The sequence below is a fragment of the Phaenicophaeus curvirostris genome, chromosome 15 (genome assembly GCF_032191515.1).
Source record: "Phaenicophaeus curvirostris isolate KB17595 chromosome 15, BPBGC_Pcur_1.0, whole genome shotgun sequence".
Classification (NCBI taxonomy): Eukaryota; Metazoa; Chordata; class Aves; order Cuculiformes; family Cuculidae; genus Phaenicophaeus; species Phaenicophaeus curvirostris.
The window spans coordinates 16,753,549-16,777,495 of NC_091406.1; the positions used below are offsets into that span (position 1 = coordinate 16,753,549).

A 23,947-nucleotide genomic window follows, 5' to 3' on the forward strand; every position below is an offset into this window, starting at 1 on the left:
CGCTGTGTGTTAGTAAAAGCAGGCTTCAAAGCTAGTCAGCTCATGTATCAATAATAGACTAATCGATGTATCGATTAGCTTAATGTCAAAGAGATGATAAAAGTTGAGCTCTCCAAGTACTATAAAATGTCATTGTTAATTATTCTGCTATGGAAACCATTTCAAAAATGTTTCATTCTTTACACAGACACAATCGTCTCCTCCAGCTGCTGCACTAGTTTAGACTACATTGTCACCTACCTCTTCAAGCACCTCACTGAGGAAGGCAAGAAGACTCTGAGATGTAGAGAGATTTCACGAGATGGACAGCGATTGCTTCATTTCATGCAGCAGAACCCAGAAATTCTACAGCAGGTGAATTAGCAGTCTTTTATATAGGATATTACCACACTTCTGAATTTTCCTAATGTTCTCTGGTACCAAATACTCGGGTAGAGTTGGCTGTTTAGTAGTAGAGCCAACCTTCCTATGCTGGTATGCAACCTTGAGAAGCTTCGGTTGTGTTCTCATGACAACCAAAGACTGAAAATGTTTTTTGTCATACTGAAAACTGTAGATACTGTATTTGACTGTACAGTGTCTTAAAACTTGATGTTTCTATTTCACTTGTAAAAGAAGGTGTCTGAGGTCATCAATACATTTCTATAGACAAATGGGAAGGAAAGCTCTCTGAAGGATTTTAAGAGGAAGAACAACAAATTCTGGCATTGAACCACACATTTTGGTAATGGAATGTGTAAATTGAATGACTGTGTGCTATCAAGTTTGAATATTTTATTTTGAAGTAGGTGACTCGGTGGGATTTTTTCTGTTAAAGGTAAATACAATTGAAATTTAATCTCCTGCTTCTGAGAAGGAAGTGGCCACTGCAATGCTTGGGAGAGATTTCCCTTTCTCAGCTCCATCAGGTTTATCACAGCCCAAGTGCATTACGGGGAGATCCAGATGTTCTCAGCTACATAACTTCACATTTGCGCTGTGCCATGTTCCCTTAAAATCTCATTAAACTATTAGAATCATAGAATGGTTTGGGTTGGAAAGGACCTTACCTTGAAAATGCCTATTTACAAGAATCTCGGGGTTCCTAATGCAGTTGCAAAGATGCCATTTCAGGAAACGTGTTTCACAGGTTTGAGGCTTTCAAGGAAAACGGAAGTTATGAACAAAATACAAATGACTTGTGTGGTCTTTATGTTTCCCTAATAGGGAAGCTGTTGTTTGGAAAAGCCTGGCATACAGTCCCTGCAGTTATTGTTGCTGTTTGTCTGCTGCTCTAATTGAAGATGAAAAGTAACTAATGGTAGCTAATATATTCCTGGCAGTATATAGCATATTGTGAGAATATAAATGGTGTTTATTATTGACATCGTTATCAGAATATGATGATTCCCTTGTCGTACTACAGGTTCTTACGTTTTACTTGCCTAATAGTGGTTTCAACCAGCAGTGCAGTCAGCATTCGGGTCTGTCAGATGGCTCTGGATTGTACTGTGTGTGCCATGATGGGAACATAAAGGACAGAACAGAGCCTGGGCTCTGGACTGTCCTGCAGTTGTGGCAATCTTGATGTAAAACTTAGTCTGCTAATATGCAGTAATCTTTCACTTCACAGCATGTGACGAGGCAGTGATTTGTCTTTATTAACTTCAGATTCTGTGGAATACATTATATTTATTTTGAATGCAAGCTTTCACATACTCTTTTAAATATTAATGTCCGGTCTCCAGTAGTCAGCATAAATATGATTTGCATTAGCACTAGTCGCATCGTATTGAGTGCCTCTGATGTCAACTACTCAGTGTACTAATATCTGACATCATCTCCCGAGGTCACCGACAACTTTGACCTTTATTCTCATGCACAGTTTCTGGAGTCTCAGAAGCTCTTTTGAATTGATTTGAAATTTTGACTCTTCCCTTTATGAGGCAGTAAAATTGATAATTATTCAGATGGGAACTGAGCACTGAGTGAAAAATCAATTCCACCCGCTCTCTGCTGCGTATAAAATTACTTCTGAGTCTGCTGGACTGAACGGATGGCCAAGGTAAAAGCAGCAGGCAGAAATAGTAGAGAGGATTAGCTGGACGAAACTAATAGCCTAAAGGGATGGCTTTTGAGATGAGGGAGTGGGCCGGCTGGGGGTTATTATCAGCAATGATGGGACTCATTGATCATATGTTTACATCAGGTTTCCACTGGGTTATAAATCAGCCCTGAATAGAAACGGAACCCAGGGCCGCGCGTTTTGCCAGGGGACGGTGTATTAGATTATTCTCACTTTCACACTCGGATGAAAAGTGAGACATTGATTATTCATCGACTGGCCATTAAATGCGGGGTTTACAGATGATTTGCCTATCATGGAAGCTAATGAACGAGGTTGCTGCTTCGTAACCAGCGGTTTCAGTTTTCGAGACATCTGTGTCGGTTAAGTAATGCATAACCCTATTAAAAGGAATGGGTTACAAATTGCTTAACAGTGCTGAAAAACTAGACCCTAATGGCTAATTGTGCTGTGAGTTTAGAGAGGGTTGTCAGCTCTTTAAACTAAACTGATGCAATGATAACTGCAATTATTTACTAGTTAGAATGTTTCTTCTAAGTTGGATCTCTGGAAGTAGCTGGATAATTAAAATTTCCCCCTGACCCGGCAGCCCAGCTCCCTCCTGGTGCAGAACTGCCTGCTCCCTCCTGTCTGCTGCCTGGGAGAGTTTGCGGGGCCAGCCTGGGGGTCTGTGTCCCCAAACCAGGCAGCCGGTTCCTGCTCTGCAGCACCCAAAACACCCACAAAAGGATGTCACTGCCTTCCTACTGGAAAGCTCCAGCCGAGCACACCTTCACTGCTGCGTGAGGCGATGCAGCACTCGAGTCAGTTCAGTGAATCCGTGCATCCACACTGCTTCACCCTCTGGAGTAGCAAGGTTGTGTAATTAAACCCTATTAATTCTTACTTTGTTTGCCTACACGTGTCCTATAGCAGCTCTGGGTCTTTAATAGTAGGTGAGAGTTCAAAGACAGGAGCAATAGAAAACGTAGGAGTGAAACAACCACTGAGTGCTTAGGTGAAAGTTCCAGCATCCCTTCACAGCGCGATAGTGGCTGTTGGCCTTGGCCCTGCCTTTTGCTGTGCCACAGGCTTTGTTCCCCCGGGCGAGCTGCTTCGTCTGAGTTTAATCTGCAAACAACTGCTTCATGGTGGTGTCTTAGGACTAAACTGAATTAACGTGTGTAAACTAATTTGAGATATATGGAGAGAAAGCACTGTTAAGTTTATTACATTCAACGATTGCTGTTATATGATGTTGTGTTATAAGTACTTGAATAAATAATTTTAAAAGGCTTCTACTTAACTATGCTGTTTTTCCAGGATAGATAGGTTAAGCCAGTGTTTGCTTCACTAAATAAATGAAAGTGTAATTTTTGTTTTAAGATGCTAGCTTTATCTTCTGTTAATGCTTATCTTGCTGAACCATACGCATTAGACTCTTAGTTCAGCTTTGGCATGGGGAAAGTACCGTTCATGGTAGTTCCTTCCAAAAATCCATCAGTTTTGTAGCGTCTTTCACCCGTGGTTCTGACAAATCTTCCTAAGAGCCATGTGTGATAGGTGAAGAACTGTCTTTGCACAGCCATCGTTGCACTAACTCCATGCTGGATGTGGAAGGAGATAAATGGTTGGTCGGTCTGTCGGTGGGTCGGTCGGTTGGTCTGTCAGTTGGTCTGTCAGTTGGTCTGTCGGTTGGTCGGTTGGTTGGTGTGTCAGTTGGTTGGTGTGTCAGTTGGTCGGTTGGTCGGTGTGTCAGTTGGTCGGTTGGTCAGTCGGTTGGTGTGTCAGTTGGTCGGTTGGTCGGTCGGTTGGTCTGTCGTTTGGTCGGTCGGTTGTAAACAGGATTTCACTTCCATTCCACAGCGTTTCTTGGTGCAGGAGCAACAACTGTGGGAGAGTATCACATGGCGATTACATCCCATGCATCGCTTTCAGGAGAATTGTGTGGATATGAATAAGCAGGGGGTGGTTGGTGAGTTCGAATGTTGTGGCACCATTGGGATCAGATCTGCAGTGTGCAGCCCCAGCAATCCTGATGCGCTGGTGCCAAAGGGCTGATTTGTCTGCCCATGGAGCTGCTCTGCATGCCTCCGCGGCACAGCCAGCGGGAACCAGAAGGCACACGCCTGCTGGCTGCTGGCAGGAACAGTCCCTTGCTTAGCCCAGGTGGGCCCACAGCAGGGGACAGCCCTGGTGGCTGGTTGTTGTCAGACTGGGTGGCTGTAGAGGTTGTGCCTGTGCTGAGGGTTCAGCATTTCAGGGGATGATGAGTGGGAAGTGCTGCAGTAGGGGGAACGGTGGCAGGGATGCGGGGAGAGCTGGCATTTATTGCCATCGAGGAATGTGATGGGGAATATGTGGACTGGAGAGGGATCTCTAGGAAAGGAGCATTGCAGGAGCTGGGTGGGAAGTTGTGTGGGTTCTCCAAAGCACTTGCAGGCCATGGGTGGTGGGCAGTGTGGTGGTGCTGAAGAAGGGAGCGAGGTGGTAGGAGGATGTGTGGCTTCATGGTGTTAGGTCAGACGTTGTCAGGCTGCTCTTTGGACTCGAGCACTTGGGCTGAGAACTTCGTCCGGTGACAACAGTGCAGCAAATGAAGCAGCCCAGCAGCGCTGCGTAGCAGATGTAAAACAGAAAGTAAAGATGCCAGTCGCAATGAAAAATCAAGTGGCATTGCTAAAATAAAAATGTATTATAAACTGCTACTTGCCTTTTTCCCTTTTATGTAGTAAAATCAGTGATGGTTTTGTTTTTCAGATAAACCTCAGAGCCATACACAGCTAGGGCAGAGTTATGCACAGTAATTGAAATAAAAAGGCGAAGAGGAGATGTGTTTGTAATGTGTGCGTCATGGCCCAGGCAGAAGCACTCATGTATAAGCGCATCAGAGGAATAAATCTGAGTTATTCTGACAGAGGACAGTTGTGCGAGATGCTGAGTACCTGAGCACCCCGAGCCGCGTGTGTGAGCATGTGCTTAATGTTAAGAGCAGATCAAACCTGCAGGTGCGATTGTTCCTGTGCTTAAAATTAAATGTGTTTAAAGGCTTGGCTGAATCGGGACCACAGGGCTCAGCTTTTGCCAGCTTGAGCCTTGAAAGGTTTGATGCAGCAGCGAGAGGGATTTTCATTGGGACATCTGTTTCCAGCCTCTTAGCACAATTTAAAAATGTTATCCAATACTATCATAACTTTCTTTATTAATTGAAAGGGATGGAGATAGACCAGCTGTAGCCCAAGCCAGCAGAGACTTGGGTGGCTAAGCAACAGAAAAGGCGCCATATTGAGCGAGCCAAAATTCAGTCTCCAAGTCATTTATTTTAACCAGTGACAATACGTTTAGACTCTAGTGTTTCGATTTGATTGATGGTTTAATATCATATATAATTTTTTTTAATGAAGGGAACCTATTTAAATATGTTAACATTTGCACTAGTAGCCTCCCATGTACATAACTGCATTTAATCATTACTCTGATTGTTTTTGTGGTTGTGTAATTTGTATCCGCAAAATAACTATGTCAAAAACATCTTATCTTAATGAAAAATACAGTCACCTCTCTTTTATACACGCTTCTCACTGCACACATACAAAGGCAGCGGCAGCAGCCACAGTCTCAGATATATTGCTAAATGTATAGCTGTCGCTGCATGGGTGCTGTCAATTCAGAGATCAAAAATATTAATGAGCTTAGTGTCTGCTCTAATTCTGCTTTGTTTAAAGCCTTGTTGTGATTCGTTGTCATGTGAATCAAGTAATTTAATTTTAAGACTTTTAATGTTAAAATACATCATCATTAGTGATGTATCTGAAGATTTCACGCTCTTAATAATGGCGCTAAATCAAATTGGGACTCTCCTCTTAATCATCCAAGCTGTGCTGTCGTTTACACCACCGGCTTTGGGGATGGAAAGAAGTTTAGTTCCGCGGAGTAACAAGTATTGTGCAGAATTCATGCAGGGAAACAAAAAGCGGGGCTGGGGCTCGCAGCACAAACTGCTGGAGGTGTCAGTGTTGGATGCGCGCCCTCGGGCTAGGCAGCTGGTGTGTGTATGCTTTTGTTTATCAGTTACTGGTTTATGTAGCCTTTAGGCCAGCACATGAAACAATCGTTCCTACAGGGTCAGCTGCTGGTCAGAAGCAAAGTAAGAAAAGCCTTTGCCTTGCGACGGCTCAGCCATCATTTTGGTGCAGCTGGCACCTGCTACTGGTGCACAGCGGGAGGGTTAGAGGTCAAAGAGGCAGTTGTTCTAAACTCAGTGATGGCTTAAAGGGACTTGTAGATTAATCTGCTTTATTAACTTCTGTATATTAGATAACTATTGCAGTGAATGACAGTCCGTCTTTCTGAATAAGTCCCTTCACCTCTTTCTCTTTTAAATTGGCTTTTGAGTAATGAATATTAAATAGAATACATTTCAGGGTAATTAAATGAAAACATTAGGATGATGTTGTTTTACGATCATATCTATAAGTTTCTTGTATATTTGTCTTGCATTATTACTGTTCATTGCTTTTTGCTAGCAGAACAAAAAGCATAAATGTTTCAATTAAAGAAGAGGAACAGGCTGTATTTCTCAATAACCTCCTATCTTCTGTGCTGCATAAATATTTTCAAAAAGTGAATAAGTTTAAGGAGAAGTATAAAAATGTTTTATTCCTTGTTTACTCAGTGCAATGTAATACTTTACATTACTTGGAAGTGTTTGATTTCTGCTGGCTGGGGTTGTTCGATATAAAATACTAAAAGGTGCTGGTTTGGGGAAGGGCAAAAAGTATTGCTGTTCCAATAGAATCTAACTAGCAATATGAATAGCACCAATAATTTTGTAAAGTTCACATTATAATTCAAAATCCAGTTAGAAGTGATGCTCACAGTCTAGAAAGAAAGCAATATCTTTAGAAAATGGATAGGGAAAGGTAACAATCCATTCCATGATCTGCTACTGGCAGGTTTGCCATGTGAGTAATGAAACTCGCTCGTCGTTTGCAAGCATCCTTCCCTTTCCCCATCTAAACAAAAAAAAAAAAAAAAGATTTAAAATTCTAGAATAGAATCGAACTACGAGGATGCTTAATTGCTTAATGAGGCAACTGCTGCCCCAGCCAGTGCTCTTGGAGCACATGGAACAGTGTGTGTCAGGTGAGAATGGCTGAGAAGGGCTGTTCTTTTGCCAAAAATTTCCTGATGACTGGCGTATGCTAAAATGTGAACTTTAAAATCTGTGTTTTCACTAGGCTGATAAATCACTGTCATTTTTGTTCATGATCCTGAGAGAGATTTGTGTGCTCAGGGTGTCTTCTGAAATCATGAGGTCCAGAAACTTACTTTGTCGGGATTTTTTCCCTGGTGTTTACTTGTTTGGGGTTTTTCATTGGAAATCGGGTTTCTTGTGTATTGACCTTTCTCCAGGAACCAGACAGTTTGAAATTTAAAAAAATGTATTTTTCTAAAAAAACACAGTATGGCAACAGATTGATGAGAGTTGGCAATACTGTTGGTTTATGTCAGCCTGGCTCAGCATAGCTTAGGTTAGCTGAGTTTGACTTCATCACGTCCTCCCAGTGCTTTGCTGGGCACACTGGAGAGGAGATGGTTTAGCTGATGGAAGAACGCTGCACACAAAGGATGCAATGTGGGATTTGACCTTTTGATATAACCACATTTCTGAATTCACGATTCATTTCCCTTTAAAAAAAAAAAAAAAGAAAGAAAAAAATTAAAAATGAAGTGTGTGCAACCATTCTTTAAAATCTCTTTAGTGTGACAAGTAAAGTAATCTTCCATTGATACTTAAAAGTCCATCTGCAGAAATTCAGGGAGAATGTTAGAGAGACGCAATATCTATTGAAATGTTGAGTGTCAAACTGCCAGAGTAATGTATTTAGTATGAAATATAATATTCAGTGCATTTTGTTTTGATGCCTGCATGAAATAGCCTTGTGCTGTTCTCCTTTGTTGTTGTTGTGAAAGATGATATTCACCGGGAAGTGTTGGTGGCTGTTGGGGACGCAGCAGCAATGTGCTTATAACCATCTTCATCATCTGTCTTCTGGGGTCAGTCGCAACTGCTTTGGTTACTGTTCAGTTCATCAAGATAACAGAAGTGCTTTTAATTGTTCCGCGGAAGAAATTAGAATCAATTTATGAGCAGTTTGTAAACAAGAGGTTTGAAATCTGTCAGCCTGATTGGTAATTAATACTGGGATTAGTCTTTTTAAGTTCTGCACTAGTTCTCTGCTCTGCTCCAGTGGAGCCGAGTCGGTCGCTGGGCTTTATGGACCACCCTGAACAGTGGTCAGAGCCAAGCTTCTGGATTTCTTACGCTCTGATTTCCTTCAAGGTGTGGTTTAAAAGCCCAGCCTGCCTCCCTGTCCCTGCTGATTATCTCCATATCAGTGCTAAACTAAAGTAAACATAGGTAAAATAATTACCCTGGTTCTAATTTTCTCTGTACCACTGGTTACCGTTGCTGCGTGGGGGATGCCTCGGGGTCTGCTGCTGGCAGACACCCACATGGACTGAGCCTACGTTAAAGCTGCCTGCAAATCCCAGCTGCCCTGTGGCAGGCAGCACCAGGGCTCTCGTAACAGAGATCTGCACATCTTTTGGTGTTGCTGCAAGGCCCAGTGAGTTATATGATAGATGCCAGGCTGGACTTGAACTGCGGTGGAGTGCAAGCTAGAGCCTAGCTGAAGGCATCAGGCTGGTTCAGATTGAGGGGTAAATGCACATTCTGTTTGAGGTACCTTGAAGTTTCTTAGACAAAGGATTTAGAGCTGATCTCATGCACAGCCATTCCCTCCAGGTGCTGCTTTTTTCACTTTTGGAACATTTTTTAGATTGAGATTATCCTCAAATTGATTTTAGACTAAATGATTTTAGTTTTCCAGTAACAGCATTCTCTGACCTTGTCTTCCCTCCCCACGATCGGTGTTTTGAAAAGCCTTCCTGTAATAGCGATATCAGAACACTAACGATCCAGCAGGTAACGATCCCAATTCCTATTCTGCAAACCTGGTGTAACATTGAAAATCCCTAGCTGCTTTTGTTCATCAGCTCCCAACACTTGATGAAAAAGGAGGCACCAATGAGTTTCTTAGGAGGTGGAGAGGAGAAGTGCGATGGCTCAAGTTTTAGGAATTTAAAGGTGATGCACACTGTAAGTTACGGAGACCTGAACCTGGCTGCCTCTTCACATATTGCTAAAAGCAGAGGGGAATGTGTATTAATCTTTTATAAGGTTTTTAAAGAGTTCAGCCTTCTTACAACAAAGCAACCTGAAGTTTGCGTTACAAATTATGACAAGTTGTACGTTCCAAAAGTCCCAGGTGATTACAGTTCTGTCATCTTTAAAACCAGCTGTAACACTGTAGAGTCAATCACTTGGTTTAGAAATGACTGAACCTTAAATAAACAGCTTAGGTTAATTTAAAATGATACTCTGGTATCTGTAACTGAAAATCTCTCAATGCTACCAGCTAAAGAATGCAGATTAAGGGTTGATGTCGCAGTCTTAAATTATTCCAGCCTGAGGTGGAATAATTTGTTGTCTATCAGGGAGCACAGATGGATAGGCAAAAAGAAGCTGTGCAGATACACGAGTTTGTAAACATCTGTCAGCTACACTAGATACCCAAATACAAAATCTAGCACTTCAGGCAGCATGTGAGTATGTGACATTCAACAGAGGGTTTGTGTGAGACGCAGCACAGGCAGAAGCAAATCAGCACACCCTGGAAGGTAATAATTAATGAAATGTATCTCCTCCTCCCCGCAGAAAGAGGAGGTATTTCATTCATCAGGTATCTGCTGCAGTTAATTGTTCCGCTTCCAGTATTTAAAGTAGCCACCCCTTAGACTAGGCAGAACGGCTCCATCCCGTAAGCAATACCACTTCACTGTAGGTGAGTCTGCAGCAGCCAGCTGGCACCTCTTCTCCATCCCTTAGGGATGCCAGCTTGCCCAGGAGTCTCCCTTAGGACAGGTGGACCCGGTTCTGACAGGTGAGACTGAGCCAAGTATCATAGGCCTTCATGTGAAAAATTCAAATGCAACTGTATTTGAAAATAACATCTTCTGTCCTGTTCGAATACACCCTCAAATCAGAGGGAAGATAATAATCTTTCTGTTTGGAAACATGCTGGTACAGGGCAAAATCTGTCACTGCGAACAGCTCGTGTGCGGGATGGAGCGGCTGCCCGTGTTCCAGCTGTGTTGAGGTTACTCCTGAGCATAGTGCCAGCATCTGCCTTGTGATCCTGTCTGCTGCTGGAAAGTCCAGTTTGCGCTGCTGGTCTGTGTTATTGTGCTGTTAACATGCGACAATTTGTTTTAACAGTGGAAAAATAGAAGATTGCAGTGGGTCTGCTGCACCAGATTCACCAGTAAATTCAATGGGGACATTGCAGGTGCTTGTCCTAAGCATTAAGCGATCATCCTAAATGTGTCCTTCTGAGTATGTGCTTCTGTTTCTCTTCCAAATACAAAGTCAGGTTTGACAGAAGTTAGTACAATCTAATGATTGTTTCTGCTGGCTCATGATTTGGACCTGCTTCAAGTGAATCTTCCATACTCAGCCCTTTGGCCAGTTGTAAGGACACGTCAGGAAAATGCCAAGCTCCACTTTCTCAGAAGGAACAGTTATACTGTACGGAGCAGTGTAACTGTTCCTTCTTCACATCCACAGCCATCCCTTTTCCGTCCCTTTGTGAACACCGATCCCTTTTCTCCAGACTCTCCCAGCAGGGCATAGCGTAACTGATAGGAACACCCTATGAAAGATGCACTTCGATCAAATTTCAGTCCATCGTCTGCAAGCATATACAAGTTCACAGTATGCAATGTGTCACCCAGATGCCTTGTCCTGGCATCAGGATTGGGATTTTTCAGCCATTTATACCTTATTTTTTTCAGAAAAGGTAACAAAAGGGCCAGACCCAAACTGAACAATTCCAAATTGACATACAATATTGGGTCTCTCATGATTTTACTGAGTGTCAACAATTCCTGCAATTTCTTTAAGCTGCAGCTGCTGCGTCATGAAATGTTAGTTATCAATGTTTATTTACATGTATGTGTTGGTAGTACATATAAAAAGGATTAAGTGCTATGATCTGTGAGCAGCGGTCTGGAGGAACCAAACTGATACGGGCTGCAGGAGGAGCTTGGTCTGAGGTTGGCTTAGGAGCAGAAAGGCTGTTGGAAATGGCTCTGTGGATGCGTCAGCCTGGTTTCATGGGCTGCCAGCGGTTTCTATCTGATGTCCTCTTCTCTCTCTCCCTCCTTCCACTGCTCCTCCTGTCTTACTGTACATGTGATTTCACAGAAAGGGTCATTGGGCACTGGAACAGGCTGCCCAGGGAGGTGTTTGAGTCACCTTCCTTGGAGGTGTTTAAGGGACGGGTGGACGATGCGCTGAGGGGCATGGTTTAGTGATTGATAAGATCCAGTGGGTCTTTTCCAACCTGGTGATTCTATGATTCTATGAAACTTGGCAACAAGACAGGAGGAAGTTGCAAGGATGTCCAGAAGGAAAGCTGTTGGAATGTAACTCGCCGGCTATTCAGTGCTGGAGGTGGAGGCTGCTCACATCAGCCACAGCACTTGGCTTCTGCACTCCACAACAACCCATTCAAAGCTCTTTGCTCGTCTAATGTCATTCCGTCATGTAAGGGGACAGGGCGCAGGGTTCTTAAATTCTTCTATATTGCAAACCCCAACTGATTTGCCGTTTCTGGCAGTTAAGTATTTGTAGTTCAGGAATAATGGGCTGGTTTGCACTTTCCTAATAAATAAAGGCTTTAGTTTTCTTATTTCATCTGGAAGTTCTAGCTTTGAACATTGAAAAAAAAATCTGGAAGTTATGCATATTATCAAAATAAATATTTTAAAGCAACAGGTTAAAATTTAAGGTATTTAATAATATCGGTGCATTTAAATCTTCCTAATATTATTAGTAAATTATGATCCATTTATTGATACAGGAAGAATTGATGAGCAAAGAACTGAGAACTCCAAAGGACATTTAAATTAGTAATCACAGCTTCTAAATTAAAAGCGGGCTGTCTGAAGCTAGAGCTATGAAAACAATGAAAATCGGAATCTTTTTTAGATTTGAATGGGAAGTATTTGGTTAAAAGCCATATAAATTCTTAGACCATTCTAAATCCTTAGTGAAGAAACACTCGCTGCTGTCTCTGATGTTAACATTGTGTTCTTAGTGTTAAAATGTGATTAGTTACAGCAAAATAAAATATCAATCCCAACATACGGGAGAGAGAAGTGAGTTGCAGGACCTGCTCTCTTTTGACAACACAGAGCAGCAGAAAAAGCCTTCTTAATGGAAAGGCAGCTTCTTTTCCAGCTTCCTTTAGAAAAAGTTTTCATATTGAGGGTTATCTTGACCAATATTTTCCTTCTCCACAAAAGAAAGAAAGAGGCTCTGAAGGAAGGGAGGCTTTGAAGAATTAATTTACTGGAAGAGCAGTTCTTTCTTCTTGCCTGTTCTGTCAATAGTTCCTTTTGTAAGGAACAAATTTGTCAGGAGAAACATTATTGCACCAGATAACGTGATGCCCTGTGTTTAAGATAAGAGAACAGAGGCGCTATTACTGTTTTGAAAATAGAAAATAGATTGTCTGTTCCTCCACCCCTTTCCTTTTGAATGTCTCTTTCCCCACCCTGAGACCCGGTTTTCACCTGGGTCAGCGGGAGGACTTGAGGCCACCCTGCACCTCAGCCAGCTGCCTGGGCTGTGGCAGTGCCACTGCGCTGGGACTGTCATTTTACTGAAACAAAATGGTCCTATTTCTACCAACAGGGTATTTTTCATCTACAAAGCAAAAAAATCTATATGCTTGATCAATTCTCCCTCTGTGCTCTGTGCTTTGCTTTGCCTTTGAGTTGCGTTGTGATCTCCAAATGGATGATGAGACTTTCAGCAAAGGTGGAGGGCGTACCAGAGCATGGGTTTCTCTCTCACACCTGTACACAAAATACATGCAAGTCCACCCAAACCCCACCAGCTGCTTCTGCTGCCTTGGGAGTGGGAATGCAGGTCTAGCAGCAGCCTGACCAAGGGTGAGTGATGGAGGGAGCTGAGGGGGCGCCCCAGGCTCAGTCCATATTGTTGTGGCTTTGCATACAAACTTTCTTCCTCAGTCAGCCCTTCTGTATAGAATCATAGAATAACCAGGTTGGAAGAGACCCACCGGATCATCGAGTCCAACCATTCCTATCAAAATGATGGAATGGTATGATGGAATGGTAGTGCTGATGAACCTCAGTGGCACACTTTGAAGCTAGCTGACATCTGGGAGATGCTCTGCAGTTCTCAACTGAAATAAAACTGCAGACGGTGCTGCTGCTGTTGGCTGCTCAAGGCTTGCTCAGGCACCTGCGTCCAGCTGACAGCCTGGGAGCAAGCAGGGTCACTCTGGGCAGCTGTGCTGGCTGGGCAGTTTCATTCATCTCCTCATTTGTGGATGTTATTGGGCAAGAGCTCATCCTCAGAAAACTGTGGTTATCATTTCTGTACATATTTCCATCATAAACACAAATATATCTAAATGTGTGTCAGCAAATGAAATAGGAAGAAGAAGGCACATTATTTGAACCTCCTTCAGAAGCTTAAAGGATTTTGGTTCCTGTGTGACCTGAACAACTCAGGGGAGCAACAAAATTGGGAAGATATGTGGAGCTGTGTGTCAAGTACGTAGAAATTCTTTCCTGCATGGGTCAATCTGTTCCTCGTAATGACAACAGTATCAAAGTAATTGTCACACGAGGTCTGAAGGAGGAAGCTGCAGTTGTCAGTGTAGGAACAAGCTGTTCAAAGGGTAACAGTTTTAAGCTGAAAGAGGAGAGATTTTTTGATTAGATATTTGGAATATTTTTTTCCTGTGAGGGTGGTGAAGTACCGGCACAGGTTGCCCACAGAAGTCATGGATACCCCATCGCTGGAGGTGTTTGAGGCCAGGTTAGGTGGGGCTTTGAGCAACCTGATCCCTGGAAAGAGTGTCTGGAACTGGATGGGCTTTAAGGTCACTTCCATTCCAAACCATTCTGCAATTCTATGTGAAAATAGTGAAGAAGTGGGGGATAGAGAATCAGTGAAATTAAATTAAATTAAATCCTGATACCTGTGCCCAAGAAAGAGTTAAAGCTTGGTACGTGGCCAGAGAACGTGCTGTTTGCTGAGGCAAAGCTTCATTATACAGTAGCGTGAGGCTCCTCTAGACGCACTCTGGTGCCTCGCAGATGGGTTTATGCAGGCTGCCTCCCTTAGACAGAAGTTCTTTCCAGCAGGGCCGGTCTCCTAGCGCTTGTGTGCGGGTGCAGTCTCTCTTGGAGCGTGTCAGCGTGACAGTAAAACAAAGAAGCGTCTGAAATGCAAACAGCTTGTTGTAGGTTCGTGCAGAAGTAGCACAGGAAACCAAAGCTATGGAGTAAAAGACGGCAGCAATAGCTGTGAGATACGTGGAAAATGGGAAAAGGAAGTTTAAGGCTATTATCGTGGGGTTTGGTGCCCTTCATCTTGGTGGAATTAGGCTCAGTAATTGCTGATGACGTTTTGCTTATGCCATCATGCACTCCTGACAACCTCCTACAGGGGTCTTGGTAGGATCAGAATGTTGGCCCCAGTTTTATGCATGCAACTCCAACTTGATTATTTACTTTTAATCTTTGCAAGAAGCAGATCGTCTAAGACATCTGCAAAGACCACATGCTAGGATTCCAAATTGTTGACCTTTGCATGTAATAAACTGACATAGCTTGATGAGAGGCGTTAATCACTGTTCCGGAGAGCTCAGGGGTGGCTGTTGCAGCCTTGTTTGTGCTCATGCGGTGGTACCGCTACTCCTGGTGATGGAGCCGTCTGGTTTAATTGAGAGCAGTGGGCTGACCTCTCAAGGAACAAGAGGCATGTCCACGTACAAGACCTAGCAAGCGCTTGAATGCAGTGGTGGTCCCTGCGCAGCTAATGGTTTCTAAAAGAGTTCTTTTTCATTAATGCTTAGAGTCAGAAGGGGAATTAATAATGTTTGACAGTAGGGTCTTGTCAGAGGAAAAGCTCGGAAGCGGGAGGGAGGCTTTGATTGTTTCATGTCCTGGTTGGCCAATATCAAAACTCGCAATTAATAGTTGCTGTTCTGTAGATTGCCTTCTGTTGGCTTTGGCTTTATGAATTGTAACATTCATCACATTCCTTGCTTAGTTCAGCAGTGTCTGTACTCCTTGTGCATAGGGACAAGTAAGTGTTCCCCTGGTGAATTTTGGACATTTTAGTCTTCTTCCTCATTTAGGCCAAAAACTGTACAAAAATATTTGCTTTGCTGTTCCTTTGCGGTTTAGTAGCAAATCTGGGCTATAGATCTGGAAAACATCCTTCTGGGTTGTTTGGTAAAGCAGGAGTTCAAAGAAGTGGCACTGCTCCCCAGTTATGACCTTGTCTCTTAGTGTGCCCTTTTTAGATTAAACATCACATTGAAAGTCTTTCCACACGTGTAGCACTTTTTCTAAGACACATGGGTACATCAGTCATGGTGCTCTGACTAAATCACAGCTTGAGTTCATTTAAATACTTTTAAAAGTGCTTCTATTCTAACAGCTGGCTTTGTTGCAAGCTGCGGAGTCGAAAACTTGGAAATGAATTAATTATAATGATAGGAATATGTTATGCTACGAATGGTTGGACTCAATGATCTAAGAGGTCTTTTCCAGCCTAGTGATTCTGCAATTCTATAAGAAGTTGTCGTTATTCATGTTTGGAAAACAAGCTTCTTTAGTGCCTATGCAGAGTTTTGGGATTGTTTGCACTGGTTCCAAAGCAGCATGGAACTGGTTTTGTCCTGTGAGTAACGGAAAAGAGTTTGCCTAATACGTAAACTGTGAAGTCAGGTCAAGAACTGGCCTTTCCTATACCAGATTGTACGTTCCCAACTGGAAAGCTCAAATAATTTGTGTCTCTCTGTTCCAGGTGATTTGTAGTGCTAGGATTCCTCTTTTTCATTTAGTGAAACACGCTGTTTGACTTGCCTTGGTCAGTTATTACAGGCTGGTTTGCAGCGTGGCAGCTCTCTGGAGATTCTGCTCATAGCTGCTCATTGGCCTAGAAGAAAGGATTTAATGATTTTCTACTTCCTCTGTGTTTGGTTTTAGGGTGTAGGTATTTTATAAATGTGAGTCAAACCATTTACTGGTGACATTTTACAAATTTGCACTCTGTTTAATCTCTGAATAATGTTTTTAGGTTCAAATATGTTGTGCCTTTGGCATTCAAGGGTATCTTAGTGCATTTCACCTTTAAATGGATTCTATAATTATTTTGTAATTTCTTTTTACAAAAATTGTGCCACTCCCTGAATTAGTCCTGCCCTTCCTCCCTGCACACACCAGAGGTGTTGAAGCACAGCAAGACCAGAAGAGGCCTCCAAGGGAGACGGCACCGGGTGGCATCGGCTACAGGCACTGGCTACAGACCAGCCAACCAGCAAAGCAAATCATGTACCTTCTGTTTGGGTACCAAGAGAACTTAATTGTATGAACTGATAGATCTTAGGGCTTTATAAAGTTGATGAAGTGGTTTTATCCCTGCTGCAGAGCTCTGTAAAGTAAGTCACAGAAGGGAAGTAAAATACCTAAAATGAGAGGCTGGATTTGTGACTGCAATGGAATAGACTTCTTAATGAGGCATTGGAACAGATTGGTGAGAGGAATCGTGGGTGCTTCATCCGTGGAGGTGTTCAAGGCCAGGTTGGATGGGGCTTTGAGTACCGTGATCCAGTGGGAGGTGTCCCTGCCCATAGCAGGGGTGGTTGGAACTGGATGGGCTTTAGGAGCCCCTCCAAAACAACCCATTCTATGATTCTTGCTGCTATCAGTATTGCCTTCAGCAAAATAGGGAGCTCTCCCTTCCAGTGCCTTGCAGTCATACATGAAAAAAGGTGGATGTGAGAAAACCACAGTCTTGAAGAGGAGGTAGGTGTTAATCTGAAATGAACACAGATTACTGGTCGCACTTGTATTGCTCTCCTATAACACTGTAACAACAGGGCAAATCACTGGTGTAAAGTCAAAGCCTGTGCCTTAAATTAACACAGTTCTAGAAAATCTCAGTTTGTTGGTTTCACCTTCAGCTTTTTCTTTAGAGCTGAGCTTTGACATTCATTTTCTTTAACTTTCTTCAACTGGTAGTTTTGCTTTTGGAAATATTTATTTGGGAGAAAGACTTTTGCAATCCCGTGCTCTTATATAGGAAATCTTGGTGATTTCAGCATGTATAGTAGAGGTTTGACTCATGTTTCCTTCTTGCCAGATCGCACAGTGTAGCAACACTAGCCATATTCCTATAAACTGTCTGAATTTCCTTTCAGATGATGTCAATCCTAATGAACACCATCATTTTTGAAGACTGCAGAAACCAATGGTCTGTGTCAAGACCGCTGCTTGGACTCATACTTCTCAATGAGAAAGTGAGTACTTAAGAAATTCTGCCAGATTCACTTTTCATGTGCCCAAATAGGTGAAGTAGTTATTTCATGAAGAAGAAAGCAGCCTGTTACTATTTCAGATCCCCCATCCCTTTCTTTGGGACACTGATCCATTATGCTCACATTAGGAGTGGAGAGTAGGGTTCAGCTCATGTCCTGGATAGCTGTGTTACAGATTAGCTGGCTGAGTGGCTTCATTGTGATGAAAAATCCTCTTAAATATTTACCTCAACTTTTATACCCAGCCTGAGATCATGCCAGTATCTAATTAACCCTTATTTAATAAATTATATGTCTTCGCTTTACCAGAATTAAGCAGGATTAGCAGTTACGCAAGCTCATCTGGCTTTTAGATAGAAATATGAAACAAGAACAGTGTGGAAATCACATCAGAAAAATTGCTTCCTAGAACAATAGTTAACCAATTTGTTTTTCTGAAAGGTTTCACAGGAGCAACTACCTTTGGGGGGTATTATCTGAGCGCTTACACTTAAGCACTGGCATTGATTGCAATTTGGATTGAGTGCATCTGTGGCAGATTCTGTAAACCAGGAAATACTCTGCAATTTGCCCTTTCAATAAAATCTGAAACTATGAATTTGGATATACCCATCTTTCCCTGGTGACTTACTAGAGACAATGTTGTCTGAAATGGAAACCATCTGAGTAAATGAATGCGCGTTGATCTAAATGTGTGCATTTTTTTGTATGGCAAGGCACCGTTTCTGAAGATATTGACCTGTTGTATTCACCATACTTCAGAGCTGGCTTTAACTTTATTCTAAATTGCTTTATCTCTCGGGCAGTCACAAGCCCCAGTGTATTACTGCTTTGGAGAATGAATTGTCTATACAGTAAGAGGGTGCTGGAAAAAAAATAAGACACTAAGATTAGCAGCAACCGCATACATTAAAATTCAAACTGAAATCCCAGCTATGGAAGGAAACTAATAGAAGAAGAAAATATATCAAGAGGAGAAGCGCTGTCTCATCATTCACCTGTGCTGAAGGATCCAATTTTAGCCATATCCAATAGCACTGTCATTCATCTTCTTGGTGTGTTATTGTGATTTAAATCCAAGCTCTATAAGAGAGAGCAGTTCTTTTAAAATGATTGAGAGGGAATAAGGGCAAATTCAGTGTTTAGGAAAACTTTATGACATCACAATATTATACTTTACAGATGGAAGCAATATTTCCTACTTTGGAAGGAAAACTAATCATTTTCTATCTGCTCTGAGTCACTGCATCATTATAAAAGTGGGAAATAAGTAGTTTTGTGCATTCCCAATCTTGTTCAAGACGACACTTTTGTTTATATAATGCTTCTGATTTATAGCGTTTAAGTATTAGCCTGACTACATATTAATTATGTGGTTTTGATGCTTCAGAATAAGAAGAAATTAAATATTTCACTTGAAGATAAAACCACGGAGCTGTAAATCATAAGGAATAAATTTGTGACTAGCAGAGTATTCTTTTTACTAAAATTAGACTAGTTCTAATGATTATGCATTTTGCTTAGCAGATGTGGATATGTACAAGCACCTTTACCTATGAGCAAGTCTTATATTTCTTTTGGATGCGTGGAGAACAGAAAATAGCATTTACAATATTTGTATTGCCCCTTTTGCATCAAAGTTATTTATTTAGTGTTCAGAAAGAGTAGGACATGGCTGTAAAAGTCATCTTTTCTTGGCTCATTTCATTACATTTCTGGTTTATTTATTGGAAATGGGTTCCTTTATTTCAGGTAGGGTCTCTGTCTTTTCAGTTCTTGAGATGGTAAGCACGCATTTACCATGTTTTACTGCTTGTTCTCGTCTTTTGTTTCAACAAGATCTTCTTTGCCCATAACTCATCTCAAAAGGAGGACATCAGGTTTACTTGAGGACTCAGAAAAATTGGGATTTATAAATGCGTTCGCCAGTAGGGATAATTATGCCAAAATGCGTCGTACTCAAGACCACCCTAAAACAACGTTACGTCTTTCGAGATGGCATCATCTTAGTATGAAATGGGATGGTTGCAGGTGGCTCCTGACACCATTCCCATGCTGAGGTGGAGCGGCAAGTTTAATTGAGATCCTAGGGGCAAGAGGTTGGCAGAAAAAGCCCTTTCTGTCCTGCTAACGTAGCGGCTGTGTCTCCTCCTTGCTGTTGTCTTTCAACCAATGAACACAGGCATTCTGAGTGGACAGGCAGAAGAGATGTTATTGCAGAAGAGCCCTGGAAAACCCCACAGCTCCTAAAAGCTTCTTAGCATTAAAACATCGATGCCGTGGGAGAGTCTTCAGGGGGACACTGTGCTGTACTAATGGTAGGCAGAGATGATGTTCCTCACTTTTATTTGAGGATGCTGTTAATACTTTCCACAATGGGGCTGACTGAAGAAGTTCTTGGAATTCTTCTTTCGTAAGAACAGCTCGTGGACATTGGCAAGGTCTCAGGGTCATGGCCTTCTCTAAATTCAACTCTGCATTTGGCACCTTGAGACAGGTCTTCTGGGACTGTGTTTGTTGCAGACAGATATTTCATCTTTCACATGAGCTCCCAGGTGATTTTCAGTTTTGAGTTCCTGAGTGGTGTGGGACCCAGACATTTGATCAGCTGCTGCAGGGTGTTTCTGGTTTGAGAGGAGCTGGATGGAGGGCACATAATTTGCCAAGCAGACATTAAAGCAAACAACACTTCCTATAATCTTGTTGAATTGTCAGGGCTTAGTGTTAGTATGTTATGGTTTTACTACATTTTCTTTTGTTATCCCATATTTTTTCATGTTTAAGAGAGAGCTGTACTTTTGATGGAGAAGTTGTGTGTTTAATTTTAGATTTATTTAAGGTTTAAATGTGTTCAAACTTGTTAAATATTTTTAAGAAATCTGGCAAACAAATCACACCCTGGAATTTACATTAACTTCAAATTTTACATGCAAAAAACTGATTTTCATCCTGCCTTCAACAAGTTCTCATGTTATACACCTGAAATTTGGGGAATACTAGCGATGTTTCTCTTGACTGCAGTATCAGTCTCAGAAACTCTGAGTGCTCGGAGTGCTCAGAAACTCTGCTAGGTACTTGGGCACAGGTTCATCAGAACGGTTCATTCTCCTCTGAATAATTGTCCGTATCGGTGCTTATGCCATGGATGTGCTTCTGCCCGAGGCCATAAGACTTTGACTGACATAGCCAATATAATAAAGACTAACGAGGATTGTATGACTTGCTTGGCTGTAGCGGTGGGATACTGGATGACCCTCAAAGTCCCCTCCCATTCAGTATTCTAGACTCAACTTGAATTATCCTAAGGTGATAAAAAGTTCTATTTTAACTAGTCTGTAAATCTGCTAGAATAAAATGGGAATAGTAATGTAAACAGTCACGTAGATCACTTGGCTTCTAAAGGAGGGCTGAGTCTGTCTCATCAAAGCACTGAAGTGGCTTAGAGCCTGCAGCAAAGGGCACAAATATGTTCCGTTGTAAAAGGACCTGAAAAGTAGTCAAGGATGCTCCTGTTGGAGGATTGGAACTGGTTAGGTGAGTGACACCCACTGGTAAAGTGGCACATCCCCCATTACTGCTGAACATCAGTCATGATACACGGCTGGAGCTGGTGTCGTTGGGGCAGGCAGCATCTGAAACCTGGTTCAGACAGACTTCTGCGTGTGGTTTGCCAGACTCCTCTCCCAGAGGGCAACATGCTGAGCACTTCCCTCATTCAAGAGAGCTCCAGGTGAGGGTGAGTAACTCTGGGTTTGGATTTCCAAACCTCTTTTTTAATATTCTCTGCTTTGCTGTCCTAGTATTTCAGTGAACTGAGGGCAACCTTGATAACCAGCCAGCCTGACAACAAACGTGAAGTCCTTGACCAGTGCTTCAGGAATCTCATGGAAGGAGTAGAGCAAAACCTTTTGGTAAAGAACAGAGACAGGTACGTTCATAACATGTAACCAAGCTGAAAAAAAAGAGATGAATGGAAACTTTAACTAAAAAATACTAAAAAAAAAGTAGTATTCCAGGTATCCCTAAGCTGCAGTTCCTTTTGAAAGAAAGATCATGTCTTCTCAAAGACTTCATCCCTAGCCTTAACAGGGGCACAACAACCCTATGCAGTGGTACAGACTAGGAGAAGTCTGGCTGGAAAGCTGCCTGGAGGAGAGGGACCTGGGGGTGTTGGTTGACAGCCGACTGAACAGGAGCCAGCAGTGGCCCAGGTGGCCCAGAAGGCCAATGGCATCTTGGCTTGGATCAGAAATGGCGTGACCAGCAGGTCCAGGGAGGTTCTTCTCCCTCTGGACTCAGCACTGGTGAGACCGCTCCTCGAATCCTGTGTTCAGTTCTGGGCCCCTCACCACAAGAAGGATGTTGAGGCTCTGGAGCGAGTCCAGAGAAGAGCAACGAAGCTGGTGAGGGGGCTGGAGAACAGGCCTTATGAGGAACGGCTGAGAGAGCTGGGGGTGTTTAGCCTGGAGAAGAGGAGGCTGAGGGGAGACCTCATTGCTCTCTACAACTACCTGAAAGGAGGTTGTAGAGAGGAGGGTGCTGGCCTCTTCTCCCAAGTGACAGGGGACAGGACGAGAGGGAATGGCCTCAAGTTCCGCCAGGGGAGATTTAGGCTGGACATTAGGAAAAGATTTTTCATAGAAAGGGTCATTGGGCAGTGGCAGAGGCTGCCCAGGGAGGTGGTTGAGTCACCTTCCCTGGAGGGGTTTAAGGGACGGGTGGACGAGGTGCTAAGGGGCATGGTTTAGTGTTTGATCGGAATGGTTGGACTCGATGATCCGGTGGGTCTCTTCCAACCTGGTTATTCTATGATTCTATGATCTGATTTTCTTGGTCAGAAATGTATTTCCTAACCTGATCCCAATGTCAAGATTTGCCAGGTTGCAGCTGCTGCTCCTTTTTTGATTTGGGAAAAGTGGCCTCATTTCAGCAGGCAATCCTCAGAGATTCCTTTTTCCAACCTTAAACCCCTCTGGTAAAGCACTTGTTTCAGCCTCCAGCAATGCTGTTGTTCTGACAGAGCATTTTCTTACTGCTGTTGAGGTTTAGCAAATGCCAGAATTAGAAGGGATCCAGTGGGGCCACTTGTACGCGGTAGATAAACAACACAGGATTTTATTTTTTTTTTTAATATGAATCACAAATTCACCCAATCTTGCCCTCATTTGAAAAATGGAACGGAAGCCTCCACAAAAGAAATGGCAAGTCTGTCCACATTTAATGTTCATACTAACTTTTTATTACTAGCTCGCTGCATTTTCTATCCCATGTGCACAATTCAACCAAAGCAAACCTTGAAAATACAGCGACACAATCTGAGTCCAGGCAGTGGAACTTCCTGGAAAGCCTGAAATGAACTGGAAAGGGGCTTGGAGAGAAATGATAGCTAAAGCCATTTGGTGATTTTTATTTCTCTGACTTCCGTCTCTGTTGGCTTGACAATTATGTTGAACTTGTTTAATTCTTAAATAATTGAGTGTTAATTATAGTCTCCACAGTTTTGTTTCATTCTCCTATTGAATTCGGGTATTAAAAGAGTAAATTGCTTGTGCCTGACTCTGGGTGATAGCCAGAGACGAGGGGGTTTGGAAGCAAACCCAGAGTACAGACATCACATCCATGGCACTAATAAATCAGACAGACTTCCTTTGTAACTTCTCATGAGTTATGGATCAGCAGAAAACCCGGGGAAAAGGCAGAGAACCATGTTGAGAAGGAAAATGCCTGTTAAAACAAGGAATAATGGAGCTGACAGCAGCAGGCTGTAGGATGTAGTCTGGCCTCAGAGCTGTAAACACCAAGGGGAGTCACTGGACTCAACAGTCCTCCAGGATTTAAAAAAAGGAAAAACTGAGTAAAACTTGTTCTTATAACAACTTCATTTCTTAGATCCATCCCTGGAGGTGTTGAAGGCCAGGTTGGATGGGGCTTTGAGCAGCCTGATGCAGTGGGAGGTGTCCCTGCCCGTGCAAGGGGAGTGGAACTGGATGAGCTTTAAGGTCCCTTCTGATCCAAGCTGTTCCATGATCCTATGATCTATTCATATTTACTGAAGGCAAGGAGTCCTTAAGGTGACATGTCTTCTGAGAGGAACATACTTTGCTGTGAAGTTTCTCTGAGCTGCCTTGTTCTGCGAACTATGGCCCTGAAGCACAGAAAGGGGCTCAGGCCAGGGTGCTTCAGGCCAAAGGAGGCTGAGCGACCTGGTCCCCAGTGCAGGAGGTCAGCTGGGCTCTCTGTGCCTTCCCTGGTTGGGGCAGGGACAGAGACCTCCATCTGCCAACAAATGCTCCATTTGGCCAATGCTAGATTCAAATATTCATAGATTAAGAGTGGATTCTCATCTCAAAGCGCTCTGGGCTAGGCAGTGGAGCAGGAGCTCTCAGGGAGTCCTTTTGGAAGGGCA

General features: G+C 42.8%; 1 protein-coding gene across 1 annotated transcript in view; it reads left to right on the forward strand.

Annotated features, from left to right (window-relative positions):
- RANBP17 (RAN binding protein 17) overlaps positions 1-23,947 on the forward strand; it is a 158,598-nt gene that overhangs the window by 131,741 nt on the left and 2,910 nt on the right. The window contains exons 25-27 of the mRNA XM_069869431.1: positions 188-354; positions 17,425-17,523; positions 21,342-21,469. Coding sequence (XP_069725532.1) covers positions 188-354; positions 17,425-17,523; positions 21,342-21,469 — 394 coding nt within the window. The remainder of the gene's footprint in view (positions 1-187; positions 355-17,424; positions 17,524-21,341; positions 21,470-23,947) is intronic.